The 19,048-nt window shown below is 49.1% G+C and overlaps 1 protein-coding gene across 2 annotated transcripts; it reads left to right on the top strand.

The window, feature by feature from the left end:
- The first annotated feature begins 224 nt into the window (after positions 1-224).
- Positions 225-18,821, top strand: LOC144720858 (ly6/PLAUR domain-containing protein 6-like). Of its 2 annotated transcripts, none has more exons than XM_078597953.1 (6): positions 225-391; positions 9,768-9,860; positions 11,963-12,259; positions 13,080-13,178; positions 15,730-15,860; positions 17,470-18,821. In XM_078597953.1, exons 2-6 carry the CDS (start codon positions 9,776-9,778, stop codon positions 17,650-17,652), a joined length of 795 nt encoding a protein of 264 aa, XP_078454079.1. In that variant the 5' UTR covers positions 225-391; positions 9,768-9,775; the 3' UTR covers positions 17,653-18,821. The 2 variants fall into 2 exon arrangements, with proteins under 2 accessions (XP_078454079.1, XP_078454077.1); XM_078597951.1 differs by having other exon boundaries at positions 278-391; positions 11,963-12,265.
- Positions 18,822-19,048: the final 227 nt, after the last annotated feature.

Here is a 19,048-nt window from a genome sequence, read left to right as displayed (position 1 = left end):
GGGGTAGTGGGGTGGAGGCACTTCGTCTTTGTGTCCCAAGTATGTCGACGCATGTGTGTCTGTGTGTATGTGTGCAAGATCCCTTACGCCCATCATCAGCCAGAGAACCTCCCCCCCCACCCCCTCTCTCTGCTCTCACCCCGAGCGGCCAATCGGAACCGGCGCGAGCTTTCTCCGACTGCTCCCTTCGCGGAGTGACACCACACGGCCTCGGGGTGCTTTGCGGAGTTAACTCACTGGGAGTCTCCACGGCACTCTGCCGACCCCCCCCCCCCGACAACGCCGCCGCTTCGCTGGCCGTGAGACGCCGCCCGATACTCGCTCGTACTCTGGGCCCACGCCACCGCCGCCACGCTGCGAGACTTGGACACGGAAAAAAATAAGGCAAGAGGTGAGTCCTTGCGGATTTTACTCCATCGGTTTTCTTCATGCCATGCATAGTACTAGTACTGTACAGATAACGTGTTGCTACATCGTATAATCGTGACAGATTGTGATGGCTTGGGAAGGCCTTCATCCATCAGTGGATTTATCGTGGCTGGCGACGATGATGAATATGTTTCACCAAACTCCGTTGTGTTTCGAATGGCGTGGACTTCGTGAAGGTGTCACTCCACCGCCTCGTGCTAGAACGTATCGTGACGATCTACATGGATGGGTTTTCAGTGAGATGCCCGTCAACAAACCTGACCAGGTGACAGCTGGCCACGGTCATGCCTTTGTCTCACCTGGTTACATATGAAAGTTACATCGTTATTGCATCATCATCACCATCAGCCACGATCAACCCACAGTTGGATGATGTATGTGATCGTCATTATTAGCCATGAGCAATCCACCGCAGGATGAAGGCATCCCAAAGCCACTGCTACCTGTCACGGTCCCACGATGTTACCTCTTACGCAAACGTGCATTGAGAAATTTGGCAGGAAAGTGACAATTGTTTTCTTCATAAAGATGGGAGCAAAAGTTCGAAATGTCGACTTGCGACTTCGGGGAATATCTCACGCAGTAAACCTCTTCAGGCGTTCAGTTTCCTGCAGACGACGCGCTTAGGTAAAGCTGCACCGCAAAAACGAATTACTGTCGACAGCCGCGGGAGTTGATCTATCAATCAATCATTCCATCAATCCCATGCTAACAAGCCCAACGACGGGAACACTCGCCACTGGGAGATGGGGCTGCCTTTGTGACGACAGGATTGCGCTGAGCGAGTGGCGTTAGGGCTGCCTGATCCAAGCGAGATTCCTGCCACATCTTGCCCGCACGGACGGTGTGAACAAGAGCGTTGGATGGAGGAGGGAGGGGGTTGCCCTAAATGTGCAGTCAAAGACGAGAAACACGGATGAAAATCGACAAAGGTCAAAAACTCCTGGACTGCGCGGGGAAAATCGCCACATGCAAGGATCTTGAACAATAACAAAGTGAGAGAAAGCAATGCAGCAGCAGAATTGTGTTTGCAGCGGAGTTAGCTATCGAGTGTGCAGGCGGTGCAGCTGCACTGAGACCCGTGGGCCCGTGGTGTTCAAGCATCGGGGCTACCAAGAGGGAAGGGATATTGTGGCAGGAGGTCCCCCCTCCAATCTCAACATTCCTTGCACAAGGGCCCTTGCCAACCGTACTCCGCCACAGCTCGTGGTCATGTTTATATGCGGCCGAAGCAAAGGCGATGCGTGTATTTAGTGATTCATGCATCGACTGCCTAATACATGTTCACATCGAGGAGCACCGGGGGGGGGAGGGGGGTGAAACGATACGTGCTTAAGCAAAAGGCTACACTCCTATTCTTATTCTTTGGGTCTTTGGGTAACGCCACGTAGATAAAAAATTTTTTAATAAAAATAATAATAACAATATCACGACGTTTTTATCTCAACACAAGCAACCGTCATCAGGTGAAAAATATAGCGGGAGAGCTGCTGAGACAGCAAAGAATACATGTGTATTATATGCGTATGGCTACACTCCTATCACAGTGTATTCAAGTACTCTAATAACAGTTAACGTGCAGGCTGATGAGTCAATACACATACGGAAAGTGACGAGTGGAAGGAAAATGTTTAAACACTCATTCAGGTTGATTGTGGAACATGTTCTGCAACAGCAGGCACTGAGAAGCAGGGTCCGATCCTGCGTTTAGGATTTGTGCATCAATCACATTTCTAAGCTCCTTTCACAGGCAATGTAGCGCAGCTCGCCCACGGACTGAAAAGCCATTTGTAGTCATATATCGATGAGATACGGCAGATGCTCTTAGTTGTAGCCAGGTGAGAGAAAGAGGGCCCATTTAGGTCGTATTCAAGGGATACTCTGGCGACAAGTGACTATTGCTCTGAAAAAATATATAATGCAAGTTCAAATTGACACAACAGAGCATGATATAAATGAAGTACAGTACAGTATAACATTAAACAGGGTATGATTTGAATGATTCAATAAGATAGAAATACACACACAACTAGGTGAACATAAATGTGCAGCCCTTTGTTAATCCACTGCTGGATGAAGGGCTCCCCGTGCTTTACGGCACTGTATGTACGGTGTGTTGAACTTCTTTCGCACCGTACGTAGCCAACCCTGCTAATCGGAGGTGCGATTAACATGGTTGGCTAAACGTACCTGCGATTATATGACCAGTGACTATACTTCCCCAATGCTGGTCAGTGCAGGTTGCTGAAGGAGAGGGCCCACTATAGGACTGGTTCAGATATGACCTCACCACTGATGTGTTAGCCATCACCGAGAACCTAAACTTGGGTTGCCGGGCTCGTTAGCACAGTGCGCTAACCACTGCGCCACCGCTCTCCCCCGTAACTTCGTGTGTAGACATTCGAGATCCACAGTACAGTGTTGTAAAACAAATCAATGTAACCAAGGCACCTCCGGTAAAGCAACTTGAACAACAGCTACCCCCAAAAACTCGACCTTCGGAATGTCAAAAGAAACCCACAGGATAATAAAACGTCAGTTACGGCCACAGTCGTGTCATTCATCATGTCACAAAAATAAAGTATAATATTCCGATTCTCCTAAACTTACTGAATGTCGTGCCCCCTTCCCCCCCTCCCCACTTTCACTTCGAAAGACATTGACAGTGCTCGCCGCATGGGTGATTAAATGGATGTAGCCACCGGTCAGCCTCGCCTTTGTAAAAGATCCCCAATTTCCCCGGAACCTATTAGAGGAAATGTGCGAGGGCTAAGCGAGCATAATCCAAAGCAACCCCCCCTACCCCCCGCATGGCAGAGGTCACGACCGAGTTTTGCACTTCAAAACCCACCGACCGCTCAATACTGTAACGTATACTGCACGTGGACAAATCTCCTATACGCGATGATCATCACTCGCTGGTTAATTATCATCGCAACTCTCTCGTTCCCTCGCTCTTGTAAGACGAGCGCACGCTGCGCTACCACAGTACGTATACCGTCTACGAAGTTGCACACCACGCACACTGACAACCACCAACAAAGGCTTCCTCGGGTAGCCAAACACAGACCCTCCTTCCGATATGAGGAAGCCACTGGAGCTTATGCACTTTTAAACCTAGATTGAAAACTTCATTAATTTTAAAACTGCTTTTTGTGTAAAATTTTTGGCCGTCCCCCGCACCTCCGATGAACGCGGTTGGCTACGTACGGTGCGAAAGAAGTTCAACGTGCGTACAGACCGTTGGGGGTCTGTATGTATGTTCTCGGCCACCTTTGTCTCCCCCGTGCTGCTGTTTAGACGCTGCGCCAAGTGCTCATTTGCCGCAGACTTCTGATATCACCAGGCGCTCGATGTTGGCCGTCGCCTGGATCCAAACTCGGGTCGCCACGTTCAAAGTGCGGTGTTGCTTATCGCTGCGCCAAGACGCCACCGCTCTCCACCCACACATTAGACAACCATCCACACCCAACGCTGTCACCATTTCCCATAACTGCACACACCTTTAGCCTATGAATTACAATGGTCGCGGTTTTATGACATGGCACGCAAAAGAAACGCTTGCCGTGCGCGTAATGTGCCACTGTTTCCGTGTTTTTTTTGTTCGTCTCGAGATGATGCAGTCGCATTTGGGACGCTCTGTGAGCGGTGAGTTTATTTGATTTGTCACACATGATGATGGGGGGGGGGGGGCTTTAGCCAGTTGCCTGGCTATTTTGCACGGGTGATCCGTGCTGCGTGAGCACAGTAGCAGCAGCAGCAACAACAACAACAAGGCAACATCATTAATATTGCAGAGAACAGGTCATTAAGCAATATTGCACGAGGTATTTAACGGTCGTAAACAAAACAACATCGTAGCGTATTGTAATGTCTATCTGTATGTATGTTGAACCTCGTTCGCACCATACGTAGATAACCACGCTAATCGGAGGTGCCGTGGTGGGTTGGACAACAAACTAAACACAAAAAGCAGTTCTAAAGAAATTAGTTTTCAATTTAGATGTAAAAGTGCATATTTCCGGTGGCTTTCTAAAAAAAGGAAGGATTGTCCATCCTTACCCTTAACGGCACGGGTAGCCCAATGTCTACAGAGTGCTGCACCGTATATGCAGCCATTCGTTTTCCGAGACGTTGGCTACGTTTCACATTTCACGCGGTGAATCACCGCAGATAGGCTCCTGTTGGCGTGACCCTTTCTCTGCGCAGCCACCCAGAAACTCAAATTCCAGCCTAAATGTTTTGGCTCAGTGGAGCCTTTGCAGGGATTAAGTCAGTGCCGCCGTATAAAATGCGAGGGAGGGAAACAAGGGTGGGTGGGTGGTGGTGGTGGGTTCCAGTGACGCGCACCAAGGCACCGCAGCTGCTGTCCTATGGAGCAAGCCGCTATATGTCGGGCTGCAGATTTGTCCGACTGTACTGCCTTGCCCATGACTCGCTCGCCAGCCACTGAAGCTGTCCATCCCGTGGCAGCCTGCCAGCGGTGGGTGTTCCATTACAAAGCAGGAAGAAGAAGGAGACAAAGGAAAAAAAAATACCTCTCTTCATTATTCAGATCAAGATTTGTCCACATAATGTACTAACTGTAAGTTGAGTAACTTATCGCTTTACGGGATGGACCTTTGTTGCATTTAAGCAGTCACACTGCTCGTGCTTTCGCCGCACGTTCCTGGCCACAGCTGCCTGCGTTTGAGTACAATCGTTCACACGTTGTACACGTCAACTTCAAACTTCCAATACAATCTCGATCCAATCCAATGGGAACTCCAACTAAAATCCTCATTGCCACCTTTTTTTTCCCCCCAACCTTTGGTTGGAACTCGGGGTCACCGTTGGGAATTAGACGATGCTTACCATGGGTTTTGTTCTCTCTTCTTCCGAATGGGGTTGTGTCTTGTCGCCTGCCGGGTGTAACCTGCGTGTCCAGAGCCGCGTGCTGCGGCTCTTTAGGGGGGGGGGCTGCTTCGCGACGTTTATTTCAGGACCCACCGCCTCGTGTTCACCACAGTGCATTGCGGCTCTTGAAATGTCGAGGGCTCTTTGTTTTCTTTTCGTTGCCGACTCGCTAGCCTGGTGAAATCAAGCTGGAAACGTATTCGCCGCATCCTAAACGCATTTGACACTATAACGGGCGCATGCTATTTTATCCCGCGTGAGCAGGATAACATTTTGTAAGTATGTATTCATGATTTTCCGAACAATTTTTAATTGAATTAACAGCACTTACAGCATTTCAGCAAAATAAACAAATAAATCAATTAGGAAAACCAGTGCAGCCAATGTATTCTTGAGAAAAATACTGTCTAAAATGTGCATCCCTTGTCAGCCCACCGTTGGATCCAGGCCTTCCCACGCCATGGGGTTGTTTGACCATACTTCACCACACTGGGCAGTGCTGATTGCACCCAGGATGGGTTCAGATTTCACTGCTACCGATGTTAGATGTGGCTGGTAATCAAACGCAGGTCAACGCTTTTCTAGCTCAGTGCTATTTAACCAGCGCCACTGCTGCACCTCACCGTGCAGTAATACTCATAATACACTCTAATATTGGACACTCAAAACATGTTGGGCCATTCTTCAGGGTTATGTATGCATGCGCAATGTGTAAATAATAAAATATTATCTAAATATCGCAGTACTGCACACATCGTAATGCAGAATTTGTCAGGGCATTTGGTTACCTTAAGAAAATGGGGCTTCTGCATCAGCCAGACATTGTACATCAGCACGACCTTTTGTAAAAGGTCATTCGAGCATTTCAGCATGGCCCGTACAATGTTTTTAGGGGAATAAACGTGTGAACACTGTCCGTGCGTCGCCTGCTCGTGCAGTCCTCTACCTGGTCGCCACAGTGAACACGATCATAAAAACAAACCCTTCCAAACAGGAGTGTGTACACACTTGCCGTACCGCGCACTGCTCACATTTTTTACGGTTCGGTTTAAAGGAGGGCGGATTTTTTTTCTTAGCGGGGGGGGGGGAGAGAACTTTCTATTGTCCAAAACTTACGACGCAGAACCACGTGCTGTAAAAGTCACCCCCCCCCACCCCCCTTATCACAGCGTAAAAACACTTTTAACGCACTTTTAGTTTAAAATGCCTCCAATAAAAGCCTGCACCCTCACTTACCGCATGCGGGCTATTTTGGCGAGGCATTACGGCCCGCGAAAACGCAGATAACCCAGCGAGTTAAATTCGTGACGAGCGCAGCTGAGCTCACGTGGGAAAGCGAGGGGATATCTCAAAGCGGTCTCGGGCACCCAACTCACACGAAGGACGGTCAAACCAAGGGGCTCGACAGCGCTTACGGTTTCAAACAAGGCATGGGGAGGCTTTCATCCAGCAGTTAGACTGACAAAGGGCAGTAAAGTATAATTATTCTCGAACGGTGTCGTGTGTCAACACGTGACTGTGTGGTGGGGGGCATGGTGGCCCCCGCGAGGTGACCCACATGTGGCACAGTGGCCCTAGGGCCAGATTGAACTTGCAGAGGCTCACCACCACAATAAGACAAAGATGCCCCGTATAGCCTGTGCTGTTCGCGAGCACCTATGACGGTCGGCACGGCACACGAGAGGGTGGGTGGCCGGCACCACGCCCGGCCACCTTTGTCTCCCCAGTGGCGATCTTTACACACCGCACCCGGTACTCATTTGAGGCTGAGTCAACCTAGGAGAGGCCCAGGACCGGTTCAGATAATCGTCACTGGGTGTTGGCCGGGAGCGGGAATTGAATTCGGGTCGCCGGGTTTGTAGCGCAGCGCGCTAACCGCTACACCACCGCTCCCCACAGCTCAGCGCCACACATACACACGCACACACTACACACACTACACACACGCACTACACTACACACATACACACACTACACACACACACGCACACACACACACACTATACACGCACACACTACACGCACGCACTACACTACACACATACACACACTACACACACACACGCACACACACATACACACACACTATACACGCACACACTACACGCACGCACTACACACACGCACACACTATACACACACACGCACTACACACACGCACACACACAGGCAGTGGGGGGGGGGGACCCCAGCGGGGTTCCGCCTGCTCAGGTGTTGGGGTTCGGCCGAAAGCGAGGGAACAGGCGGCGGCACCTGCGGCGCGTGGCGTGTGTTTGACGATCCGGCCTCAGCGGGCGCGTGACTCGCGGATTTGCCCCTCGCTGTGCGGTCGGTCGCCCACGGGCCCCGCGCGCTGTGGATCCACCGGGCCACCCGCGCGCTCGCCACGGTGTGTTTCAATTTAGCGGCATGGCCACGTCTCCTTCTTTCCAGGCAGATTTTGTCCCAAAAATTTTTTAAAATATTTTTTCTAATAAAAGACGGCTGGCAAATGATTCACTTCCCCGGTGACTTCGTGAAATGTGACTGTTCGTGACCCACAAATGGATTAAATTAACCCAGCTGTTTTTTGTTGTTGTTGTTGTTGTTGTTTTTAGGCGTTGCTTTAATCGTGTAACGTCTTTGATGTCGTTGTTCTTGTTCTGTGCTGAGGCACCATGGATCTCACTTGCAAATTAGCTGTGTAACTAGCTAAACGGGATTATGCGTGTAATAAATAAACATGGAAATGAAATGTTATTGAATTGTTTAGTTCCTCATGCTTTTATCTCGAAAAAGTGTTTTTTTTTTCATTTGCCTCAATACAGCATTGTCTTCGAATTTACATGTTAAAAAAGCCTACACATTCGTCAATAAAACTGCCTTAAAAGTAAAAGTATATAAAAGGCGACGTTTCAGGGCAATGCCCCTTCTTTATAGCCACACAGATCGAGAGGCCAGGGAGTTAGCGCTCTCCATATTCACAATGAGAGATTGATCCCTACCTCTCTGGCCTCTCCATTCGTGCGGTAACAAGGAGGGCCATTTCCCAAAATGTCACCGATTAGAAACTTCTCCTTTAAATGCCGCAGTGTTGCTGACAAGTGCGTTGTTTGTTCTTGTGCACCGCTGCCAACGTGCGGTTTGCTAAAATGTCAAGAGTAAATTCACGCACACGATTGATTCAATGCTAACTCTCTGGCCTCTCTATCTGTGTGGCATGACCGTAAAGGCAGTTTCAACATGCTTTTATGTTAATTAAATTATTATGTTTTACTTACCACCCCCCCCCCCCCCCGTTTGAGGGAATGCAGATTTGCACCTTTAAAAGCAACATGATCAGGAATACTATATCTACCTTGGCTGAATTCTAATTCGTGAGCAGAGTCCACGGACTTCAAAGGAGACCGCAGCCTTAAATTCCTCACACCAGAAAAAGTCCACAATCGTGGCAGTTACTTTTGGCACGTCCTCTGCCACCCCTGGCAGGCTGACAGACAAGGCGAGACATCTGCGTACACAAAACAGAAGGGGCTTGCGAATGCCACGGCTGGGTATCTCGGCGTGACGTATCTCCTGTCCATGACCCATGGGGGGACGACCTCCCCCTCCTTCTTGTTCAGGCCACAATGAGGGTAACTGTGAATCAGTACCACGCGGCAAGGAGGTACTGCTCACCTGCCCATCCGCGAGACACAAGCCAGACTCGGAATTCCGACTGTTTCCTAAGCGTTGGATGGTGACATACACCCCGTCCTCGATACGAAGGCGTTTCAGACATCTAACATTCCTCAATGCAGTATTCATTACAAGCACCGTATAGGCCAACACACTCTTTAATGATACATTAATAGTTTTGTTTCTATAAAAGTATGGTTTTGTTGGTGTTGCTATGCATCACCTGGATTATTTAAGAACACGTGGGTACAGTTCTAAAGTTGACACGCGAGATGAGGGTGCATGCATGTGGGTTTTTGCAGGGAGTAAGTCAAGAAAAATCCCGAAATAGAATGTGCCGTGGAAGTTGCGCGGCTAACCGCACAACTAAAACTAAAGCGGCGGAGTAACGACCACAACAGCTGCGCCGTCCCGCTGTGGCCCTGGGATTACGAACGAGCGAGTGCTACAAAGTCACACAGTGGCATAGCATGCTTGGAATTAGGTCTGGTGAGAATAATCTATTACAACCGGAGACTTGTGTTGCCTCCGAAACGTCGTGATTTTTATTTTATTTTTATTTTATTTTTATTAATTTTGATGTTTTACCTACGTGACTTTACCGAAAAAACCTAAGAATATGAATCCTTGCAGTCACGAAAGCTTCAAATCTAGAACTATTACAACCGTGTTAGTGCTATTTGTCGTTGGCTCGCCGTGGCGTTTCTGGCCTTTGGGCCTGTGATCAGCAACTGTGTTTAAAACAATCATGGCCCCTTGTCCTAATTTCGCCCCTGTCTTCATAGCACGGTGCATGTGCCCCCCACCGGCCCAAGAACCCCCTCGTGCAGTTGCACCGCCTGCACACTCGGCAAGCGAGGACGCTGAAGCCGCGGCGGGTGAGTGGATCCGTGGTGGCCCAGCCAATCCGGTGGGGCAAGCGGCTAAGCACGTGACTCGGGAGCTTCTCATCAGAGGTGTGGACTCGAGTCATGTGACTTGGACTCGAGTCAGACTCGAGTCATAAATTTGATGACTTGCGACTCGACTTGGACTTGCATAACAATGACTTTGTCCCACCTATGAGATGTGGACTCGAGTCATGTGACTTGGACTCGAGTCAGACTCGAGTCATGAATTTGATGACTTGCGACTCGACTTGGACTTGCATAACAATGACTTTGTCCCACCTCTGCTTCTCATCGCCAAAAAATGGCCCCCCGAAGAAACGTGGTGTTTTCATAACGGGGAAAAAGTGACAAAGGCCAGAAGCAACCAAGCCGACTGGAGGCCTGTGATAATACTGTACCAAAGTAAAAGCAGCCAGGAGCTGGCTGACTTACTGCACGACACAGTTGGTGGGTGATGAGTACATTTTCTGTTGAGTTCATTTTAAGTTCACCATGACAGGTAATGGATTAAATAAATGAAAAACACGTGTATGGTAAATGTGCACGGTCAAATACTTATCTTTGAGTAACGTAGCGATGCTAAAGCAACATAATAGTTCACGGAGGGCAAATATATTTATTTAATCACTTCTCCTGCAGTTTCTGACCAGACAGGTTTCCCCCACCCCTAACCTGGTTCCGGTCGTAGACTTCTAGACATTAAAGGGTTAAAACGTAAAGTGCCCACCAAGGCATCTTTGCACAGAGCCCCCCCCCCCCCCCTTTGCCATTGTCTGCCCTCAGATAATAATGGGGACAGGCTCTGTTAAATCGCCAGCTGTCAGAGGTGGTGTTCTGTAGCCAGGAGAAAGGTGGGGGGGGGGGGGTTGGCGTGTTTTTTTAGGCTTGTTGATTATTTATTATTTGTATCTTGTCATCGTCGTCGTCCCCCTTCCCACATTAAAGTCATGCTGCTGAGACTTGCCTCAAACTGACAATTGAACCTTATGGCGGGACCCCGGGGTCCCATAAGCCCCCGGCTCTCGCACAAACTGCGTTGCGACGTCATTCTATGTCTGTTGAAGGCGAACGACGCGGCGATCTGTTGCTCTCGACGAGCTCTACACGATGCACTAATCAAAGTTTCCGAGTTTTGTTTATAACTACGGCAATTTTGGCAACGACGGGTGCTTGGGTGAAGAACGAGAGGATTGATTTCTGGTGGATCGTGGCGTTCATGTGCGCGGTGGGACGGAGTCGCCAGAAATAAATTAACTAATTACGATTTTGACTTCCGTTTATTTGGGACCCCGGGGTCCCGCCATAAGGGTTCAACGGTTAGGCTTGGCATTTTGGCAACGTCTGTTGGTATTCCTTCTAAATGGAAAAACGAATTTCTTTAGAACGGCTTTTTGTGTTTGCTTTGTTGTCCTTCCCCACCGCACCTCTGAATGAGCACGGTTGGCTACGTACGGTGCGAGAGAAGTTCAACATACACACACACACACACGTACAAATGTTTTTCACGATTCGACAAATGAAAATAAACTTCGCTGGATGAATGCAGTACCACACCAGATCGACCATGGGGGTCATGTATCCATACTTCACCACGCTGGTTACTGCGGAGCGGTGAAGGAGTGTGCCCGAGCACAAGTTCAGATATCACTCGGCACTTAACCATGCACAAGATTCAAACTCAGGGTGCCTGTTCACAGCACACTGTGCACTAACCACTGGCGCCCCTGCTGTATTTAATCGTAGATATGTGATGTATTTCATTGTTTAGTGCACAGTATGACAAATTACTTGAATGAACGCTGCTTTAAAAAAAAACACGATAGAAGCCAAATTGTCCTGCTTAGCTTTTCACAGTTGTGCTGTTTATCAGTACGGTGTTTTTTCTTGTTGCACGAGGTCTTTGACTTGATCCCCGACGTTTCGCTGCACTTGATGAGAGCTTCTTCACGAACTGAATAGGGCAGCTCCTGTTCGCCCCATCGCTTGCGTGCGGTTTGCTGGCCGCTGCTCTGAGCAGAAAGCAGTCCCAGCGCCGTGCACCCTAACCCCACGCACCGGAGGACCCACTCAGCGTCACGTTTCCCTTTCAGGTTCTCAGAAGGCTCCGCCGTGGCGAGGAAGGCCTAGTCGAGGCAGCTCTGGATGCCTCCCGCCGGCTCACGCGATGCCAACTCGGGCCGCCCAGGCTAACTGGGACCCCCCGACCCGCACCTCCGCACTGACCCTAACCTTGACCCTCGTCCTGACTGTGACTCTATCTCCGCCACTGTCGCTGCCACCGCCGTCCCGCGTCTTCTGGGTGCCCCTGCTTCTTCTGGTGATCGGTTCGAGCCCCGCTCGTGGACGAGACTTCACGGCGCACGACATCCAGCGACTCTACCCATCCAGTAAAGGCACATGGGATGGGGCGAGCCGCGGGTAGTTCTCGTGCTCAACACGATCACCGTCGGGGCCACTGTCTTTGCACGGCGTCGGTGTGTCAAATCCGACCGTTGCCAAGGAGTTAATGATTCCGAAGATGTATCCAGAGCTTGCAATCCACTGCGACATTGGTGCTAAAGAGCACGTGGCATCATTTGCAAGAACGGGAAATAGCGTGCGGGTGTTACAGCTTAAATTTCTGGTTAGAATGCTGCCTGTGATTGGATAGGTAAAACTCAATAGCTGCACCTCCGTGCCCAGTATTCAAATCTCCCGTGCATAAAGGCAGTCTCCGAGAGCTGTCGCATAGTGAAATGTAAAGGAAAGCATTGCATTCCGACGATTTCACCCAGCACTCAAAACATTCATTTAATATTTAACACAGAAGACAAAAGGATGTGGGTGGGAGCGAGGGTTGGATTGCACCGTGTCTGGGTTGCTGGGAGGGTGGGGGGCAGGGCTGGGTTTGGGGAAATAAGGGAGATGGGAAGGAGACAAACAAAGTGGTGGGCAAACACACAATCATAAAAGCGATGGGCGCCTGGAACTCGCGGAGAGGGGAAGAGGTCAACCAGGCTGTGAGGTTAAACAGCGAAATCTGCGTCCTGTGCCACCGGGTTTCAGGGTGGTCAAACAGAGTTCCATCGCCGTAAAAATCCCGCCGTCGAATCCATTCGCTTCCCCCGCAGCGTCTTTCCACAGCCCGTGACACGCTGACAGGACTGTTGAGCGTGCAGACATTTAATTACGAGACAGCTCACTCTCTTATTTATCCTGTTCCTCCAGCAACTCCTTACCCGGGGGCCTTCAAGTGCTTTACGTGCGAGGATGCCAAAGACAACTACGAGTGCAACCGCTGGGCTCCCGACACGTACTGCCCCCGAGGTGAGCTTCCCGCTCGCCGTCAAACCAGAAGCTCGGCACGCAAGGGACACAACGCGGGCCACACAACAGCCTTTCGGCGGTGAACATTTTTTTCAAACAAATTTTATCTGACCAAGTAAAGCCGCACTGAGCTGCTATTTAGCTCTGTTTTTAGAAGCGACCTGGCTATCACAAATGACCGCTCAACGAAGTGGCTTACCGTGTGAAAATTGACAGCCAAATACTCTAAACACGTGATGTTGGTTATAAATGTGGAGGGAAAAACACCGGAGGACCTGGAAAAAAATCCACACGGCCACGGGGGAGAACATGCAAACTCCAAATATACAGCAGGGGTCAGGGTCGGGATCGAACCCACGACCTCCTGTATACTAGGCGAGGTAGTTAACATCTCCTAGCCACCGTAGAACATCAACGCAAGTGGAGCATAGCTGCGAAATCACCGAACCAGTTATTCAGTGATGCTGCTGCTCTATTGGCACTGGCGCACAAGCACGATGAACAGCATTAACTCAACACATTTCGTCAATGACACTGTGGCCTTTAATAGCCGACGACACAATGTCCCGTCTTCATAGGGCATGCATCTAAGCTAAGGAGGAGCCATAACCCAAAACGCCACCCGTTGTATATATTGTTTTTCTTTAAAGGCCACAGAGTGTTATTGATGACAGCACTCGCTCCGACGGTCTGTTAAAAGCTACACAGGGATATTTGTCTTTTTGTGCGCACTGTAAACACACGCTTGTAAATAGTCCCTGCCAAAAAATAAATGTGATTAAGCAGCATCTGCCAACAACCTACTGTGAAATTCATCCCCACGCACAGCCACATTCACCTCTAACAATTTGCGTGATGAAAAAACAACATGTGATGATGATGATGATGATACTGAGGTGCAAGGCACGTGTGTTGCAGAGCGCAATAGAACTTAACAACGTGGTTCTGACTATACTGAACGTTGCAATATTGGTACTTTCTCGCTTGCGGCAATCATAACAACAGTTACATGTAATGCTTGTATGCAATGTTCACTGAATCGACAATAACGTTCATTTAACTGCATAAATAAAATCTCACGTTATGGTAGTTTGCTTAAAATGTAACGATAAAACTAAAATATAGCAATGCGGTAATGGTGTGTTTATAATGAATACCGAGACAAAATGTAGTTTTGTGACCATTTTTCCAGTATCAAAGCATGAAAAATAACTATAGGTTTTACCCTTACTGGAAATAAAACAGGTATTAAATGTTCAAACACTACGATCCCTTTTTCAAGGAATCAGGTCTGCATTAGCTACACAAATAATGCTGTCTGCCTTTTGGCGTCCTCTAATCTGACACTGGTGTTACTAGGCCATAGAGAAGTCTGTATCTGGTGTAGGCCAATCAGTTTCAAAGACAATGCCATATATAATGATCAGAACATGTTTGTTTGCATGTTCACCACCAGTACGTGTGGTTAATGCAGACTCGATTCCTTGCAAAAGGTTTCTATTTGGTGTTTGAACATCTTAACAACACCTGTTGTATTGCCAGAAAGGGTTAAAACCTATTAATATATTTCACAAAGATGAAGTTTCTTTTCGGGTCAGATCGTGTGGGCATAACGTCAACAATAGCTCTTCACCATCCACCACCTGGCGCAGGGCAGGTGTGCCGATGGACTTTGTGCGAGCCGGCAACGTTTGTCCGTTGTCAAACTCTAAAATTGAAAAATCTCAGCCGCACGACCGACCCAAATGAAATGCTGCGTATGAGTAAAAAATGTGACGGTACTGTAATGGTATCGTGGGGTGGAGCAGTTAATTAACGTGCTGTGCCATGAACGCGGCGATACGAGTTCGTTTCCCGACCAGGGTTCCGAGTGATGTGTGAACCGTTCCTGGGCCCCCCTTTGCCCAGCCCCCACTTGGTCACTGATGTATGATCAAACAATCCCCATTACCAAGAAGGCCTTCATCAAGTGGTGGCTTTACCAAGGGCAGTAAATTATATAAATATATATATTTTTATATTGTGCAGTATTCTAATGAGCTCTAATGGGGATAAATAATGTATGTTGAGATGAAACTGCACACCTTACGCATCCTTTCTGCACTCCCACTACGAATGCTCCGAGTAATGAGCAATCCTGGTAGGAATCACGACTCTATTTATGATCTCCGAGCACTCAAATGGGACTCTAACAGAGATTCTGCCATTCATTTGAATGGACCCGCAAGAATCACCATTGAAGTGAATGGGGATTGTTTGAAAGCCCAGGTGTACATTCATGTCCACGATGATTTCAGCTTCTCCACGCAAACGAATGTGACTCTCTTGGCGATTCCACGGTTACCGCGACACGGCACGCTTTTCCGATTCCCCACGGAAACACCACGGGGGACTCACGAATCCAACAGTCCCGCAATTCTCTTCGGAAACCGTTCAACTCCCAACAATCGCATCTCCTTTTCCGCGCTATCAATCCTGGTAAGTCGCTCAGCACGGCGTGGTAACTCCGCGGCTCCGCACCACGTTCGACTGTGTGCGCGCACGCATGCAGAGAGCCGATACTGCTACACGTACCACCACATGAGGAGCGGCGGGAGCAGCGTCTCCGTCACGAAGCGGTGCGCCGCCCTCGAACAGTGCCTGGGCACCGGCTGCAGAGACGGGCCCCTCGCCGGCGAGCAGGTGACCTCGCCGTGAATCGGCAACAAACGTGGAAACGCCACGAGACGCTGCTCCGCCAGGTTCCAATCGGGCCCCGCCTGGGTGGTGGGAGCCACTCGCACTCGGGGGCCCAAGATTTAGCCGGTGACAAAATGGGGACTTTATTTTGCCCGAAGCCCAAAAGTTATACAGCAGGGCCCCATGAAAAGAACACATTAAACTTTTATATCAAGAAAAATAGGGTTGTTTACTCATACCGTTTTTTTTATTAAGATAGTATATTTTTAGGAATGTCGTGTGTGTGGTGTGGTGTTAAGGGGGGCAGTGGTAGTGCAGCGGTTAGCGTGTCGGCGCTACGAACCCGGCGACCCGGGTTCGATTCCCGCTCACGGTCAACACCAGTGACGATTACCTGAAACGGTCTTGGGCCTCCCCTAAGTCGACTCCGCATAAAATGAGTACCTGGTGCAGTGTGTAAACAGAGGCGGCATGGCGTGGTTCTGGCCACTCACCCCCTTATGTGCCGTGCCGGCCTTCATAGACGGTCGCTAACAGCACTTGCCCCAACAGTTTGTTAAGGCTATACGGGGGATCTTTGTCTTTATTTTCATGTTCAAGAGGATGCGGGGAGGAGATGGGGTGAGTGGGGGAGTTGAGTGTTTTCTGCTCTCGTTTCCCAGAGTCAACGATACCTAAAATGCGCACGCCGTTAAGTATAACCGATGCAGCCTCCCCAACCTGGCACCTGCCAACTTCCCGTACAAGTGCACTTCAAACGACCTCTCCGATATTTGGGCCCAGCGAGTTTGTATTTACAGTAGTTCCCCGGTGAACAGTGACATCGGTTCGCGGTTTTTCGGTTAACGTTTCGCCTCCCTTAGGAGGCCATGGTTTCGACTAACGTTCACATTTTTATTAACGGCACGTTTACGTCACGCACGTTGGGACGCCAATTTCGGCCAATCGGAGCGCTCGTAAGTTGGGCTGGGCCATGCCCTCAGCCAATCAGCGGCGCCCATTTGTGAGCGTTGCGTTTAGACCCCGACTGGCTTTGTTTACATTTTGTTTTCTGTTTTGGCAGTGGGAACAGCTCTCTTGCACACTCAGTGATTTTTTTATATTTTCGACTCACAGTTATTTTGGCTTACAGCAGTTTTCATGGAACGGATACAAAAAAAAATGTTAACCGGGGGATTACTTTATACTTACGAATGTGGCAAACATCGGTGCTAATGCCGTGCGCATGCACGTGGAAGTATGGCTGCGCGAACATCGGGGTTAAAATGCACATGTTCAGTGAGGATGTTCGAGTCGACTTCACAATGCTCCCGGCAAGTTGCGTGGTGCTGCTTGCATGTGCATTTGTTAACGCATTCGTCTCTGCTATGGTTACTGTGCCAGCAGCGCCTGTGCTGAGCTCACTAATCCGTAGCTAATTAAGTTCAATAATGTATGCAGCTGGGACCGTCTATGACAGCTGAACGCACACACACACACAATCTAAACATCCCCCCGCAAGCGTTTAATGCCCACTTCTGCTCAAGATCTCAAATTGGATGACTAATCCTGTTCTCTCTCTCTCTCTGTCCCACGAGCGGCACTCACCAAGTGTCCACTTTGTGGTCGGCAGGAGTGCGTGACTTGCTGCGAGGGCAGCATCTGTAACCTGCCCGTGCCGCTCAACGCCAGCGACTCGGTTTTCGCCACGGTCCTGCCGCTCAGCGCCGCGCGCTCTGGCACGCGTGGTGCACTCCCGCCCGGGCGTCTCGCCCTCCTGGGCCTGCTGGCGGGCGTCACCGCTCTCGGCGTCTGACGTCGTCGCTCAATGCGCCGCGGATTCCTCCGGATGACGGTTTCAGGGCCCTTGCAGACACAGACACACAACGCGCGCGCGGGTACGCCGTACTATATCTTTAATCACAGTTGGCGAGCACACAGGCCTGATGGCCCAAATATGCCAAACGGACAGCAACAAATAGCACTGTTAAAGGTGTTACAGCAGGGCTGGCCCAGAATAGAGGTGAAAATGAGCAATTTTCCCCAGGCCTCGTACAGAACAGGGTCCCACAAAGTGTGTTTATTTTGTTTTTGCCACCTATAAATAAGGGGGCCCCAAGTGGCATTCAGCCGCAAGCCTCCACGATCCTCTGGGTGGCCCTGCGTTAATAGGTGGCCGTTAATATGTTCCATGAATTGAGCAAAATTATTATGACAACTTGGGAAGAGAGCCGATGGGAGGGAATTCCAAAAGTCTGAGGAATTAAAAAAGGAGAGAAAGATGCATTGGGACCTGAAGTGTGGTGGTGGTTGTTGAACGCAGCGTGAATGAGACAAGTCAGTGTGTGCTGGTCGACCGAGTCCTCAACATGGGTGGAGAAATAAAAATGAGTGAAGTTGATGGGAACAGTAACCATGCATGGTAGTAGTGATAGAAGAGCATCAGCGAGTACCGGATCATCATTAATTTTTCCTTGTTCAGGATTCTGTTTTTAGCAATCATTGTCACGAGCACTATTCACGTCTCAACGTGCAACACCTAAACCGGTTTTTAAACGTTAATATTTTTATGATGGCGACGTGATATTGAAACTAAACTACAATGAGTTTCAAAAGTCCCGGGAGTAATTTCAACAAAGCAATACAAATAATGGAGTTACTACAAAGGATATTCAGCATATCACGATTTGATCACATTTCACTGCTTTATTATACACTTACGAACTGATAGCCGAGCGCTGTCTTCTTTCAGATATTAGGCCCTGCACACACCTGACGATTGGTAGCAAGGGAAACTTGCACCATGGGAGTTGCTCGGAACGGAGTTCGTGAAACTTCTGAGTTGAGGCTTTAAAAAAATGTTTTTACAATTTCACTGTATTATTGAAAAACACTCACAAATGTGTATAACTTATTTTTATACTCAAAGCGATGTAAATATGTACAGTTTTTCTTATAAAAAATAAATACGTTTGTACCATAAAACTTTTGTTAAATTGTTTACAATTTCATCAAGGACCTGTGGACGAGCCACACCCACACGTTCACAAATGCGTTCTGACAACGGCGCATTGGAAGAAGAGCCACTCCAGCCTCGGCAGTTTCACTGCCATCCCGCGTCCGCAGACAAACCGTACAGCCTCGTGTTCGCACTCCCCACAACAACAACAACCAACGACAACAAAAAACCGCGGCGATCTGAACGCTAATTC

The sequence above is a fragment of the Lampetra planeri genome, chromosome 10 (genome assembly GCF_965212315.1).
Source record: "Lampetra planeri chromosome 10, kcLamPlan1.2.h2, whole genome shotgun sequence".
NCBI classification, from domain to species: Eukaryota; Metazoa; Chordata; class Hyperoartia; order Petromyzontiformes; family Petromyzontidae; genus Lampetra; species Lampetra planeri.
This window is presented reverse-complemented; position numbering and strand designations above follow the sequence as displayed.

What these genes read in the sequence shown, in the direction of transcription:
- LOC144720858 (XM_078597951.1), top strand. Translation starts at nt 9,776, where the DNA reads ATGTGCCCCCCACCGGCCCAAGAACCCCCTCGTGCAGTTGCACCGCCT. An exon ending in ACTCTACCCATCCAGTAAAG is followed by an intron (nt 12,266 to 13,079) that starts GCACATGGGATG and finishes CTGTTCCTCCAG; the next exon opens with CAACTCCTTACCCGGGGGCC. An exon ending in GGCCCCTCGCCGGCGAGCAG is followed by an intron (nt 15,861 to 17,469) that starts GTGACCTCGCCG and finishes TGTGGTCGGCAG; the next exon opens with GAGTGCGTGACTTGCTGCGA.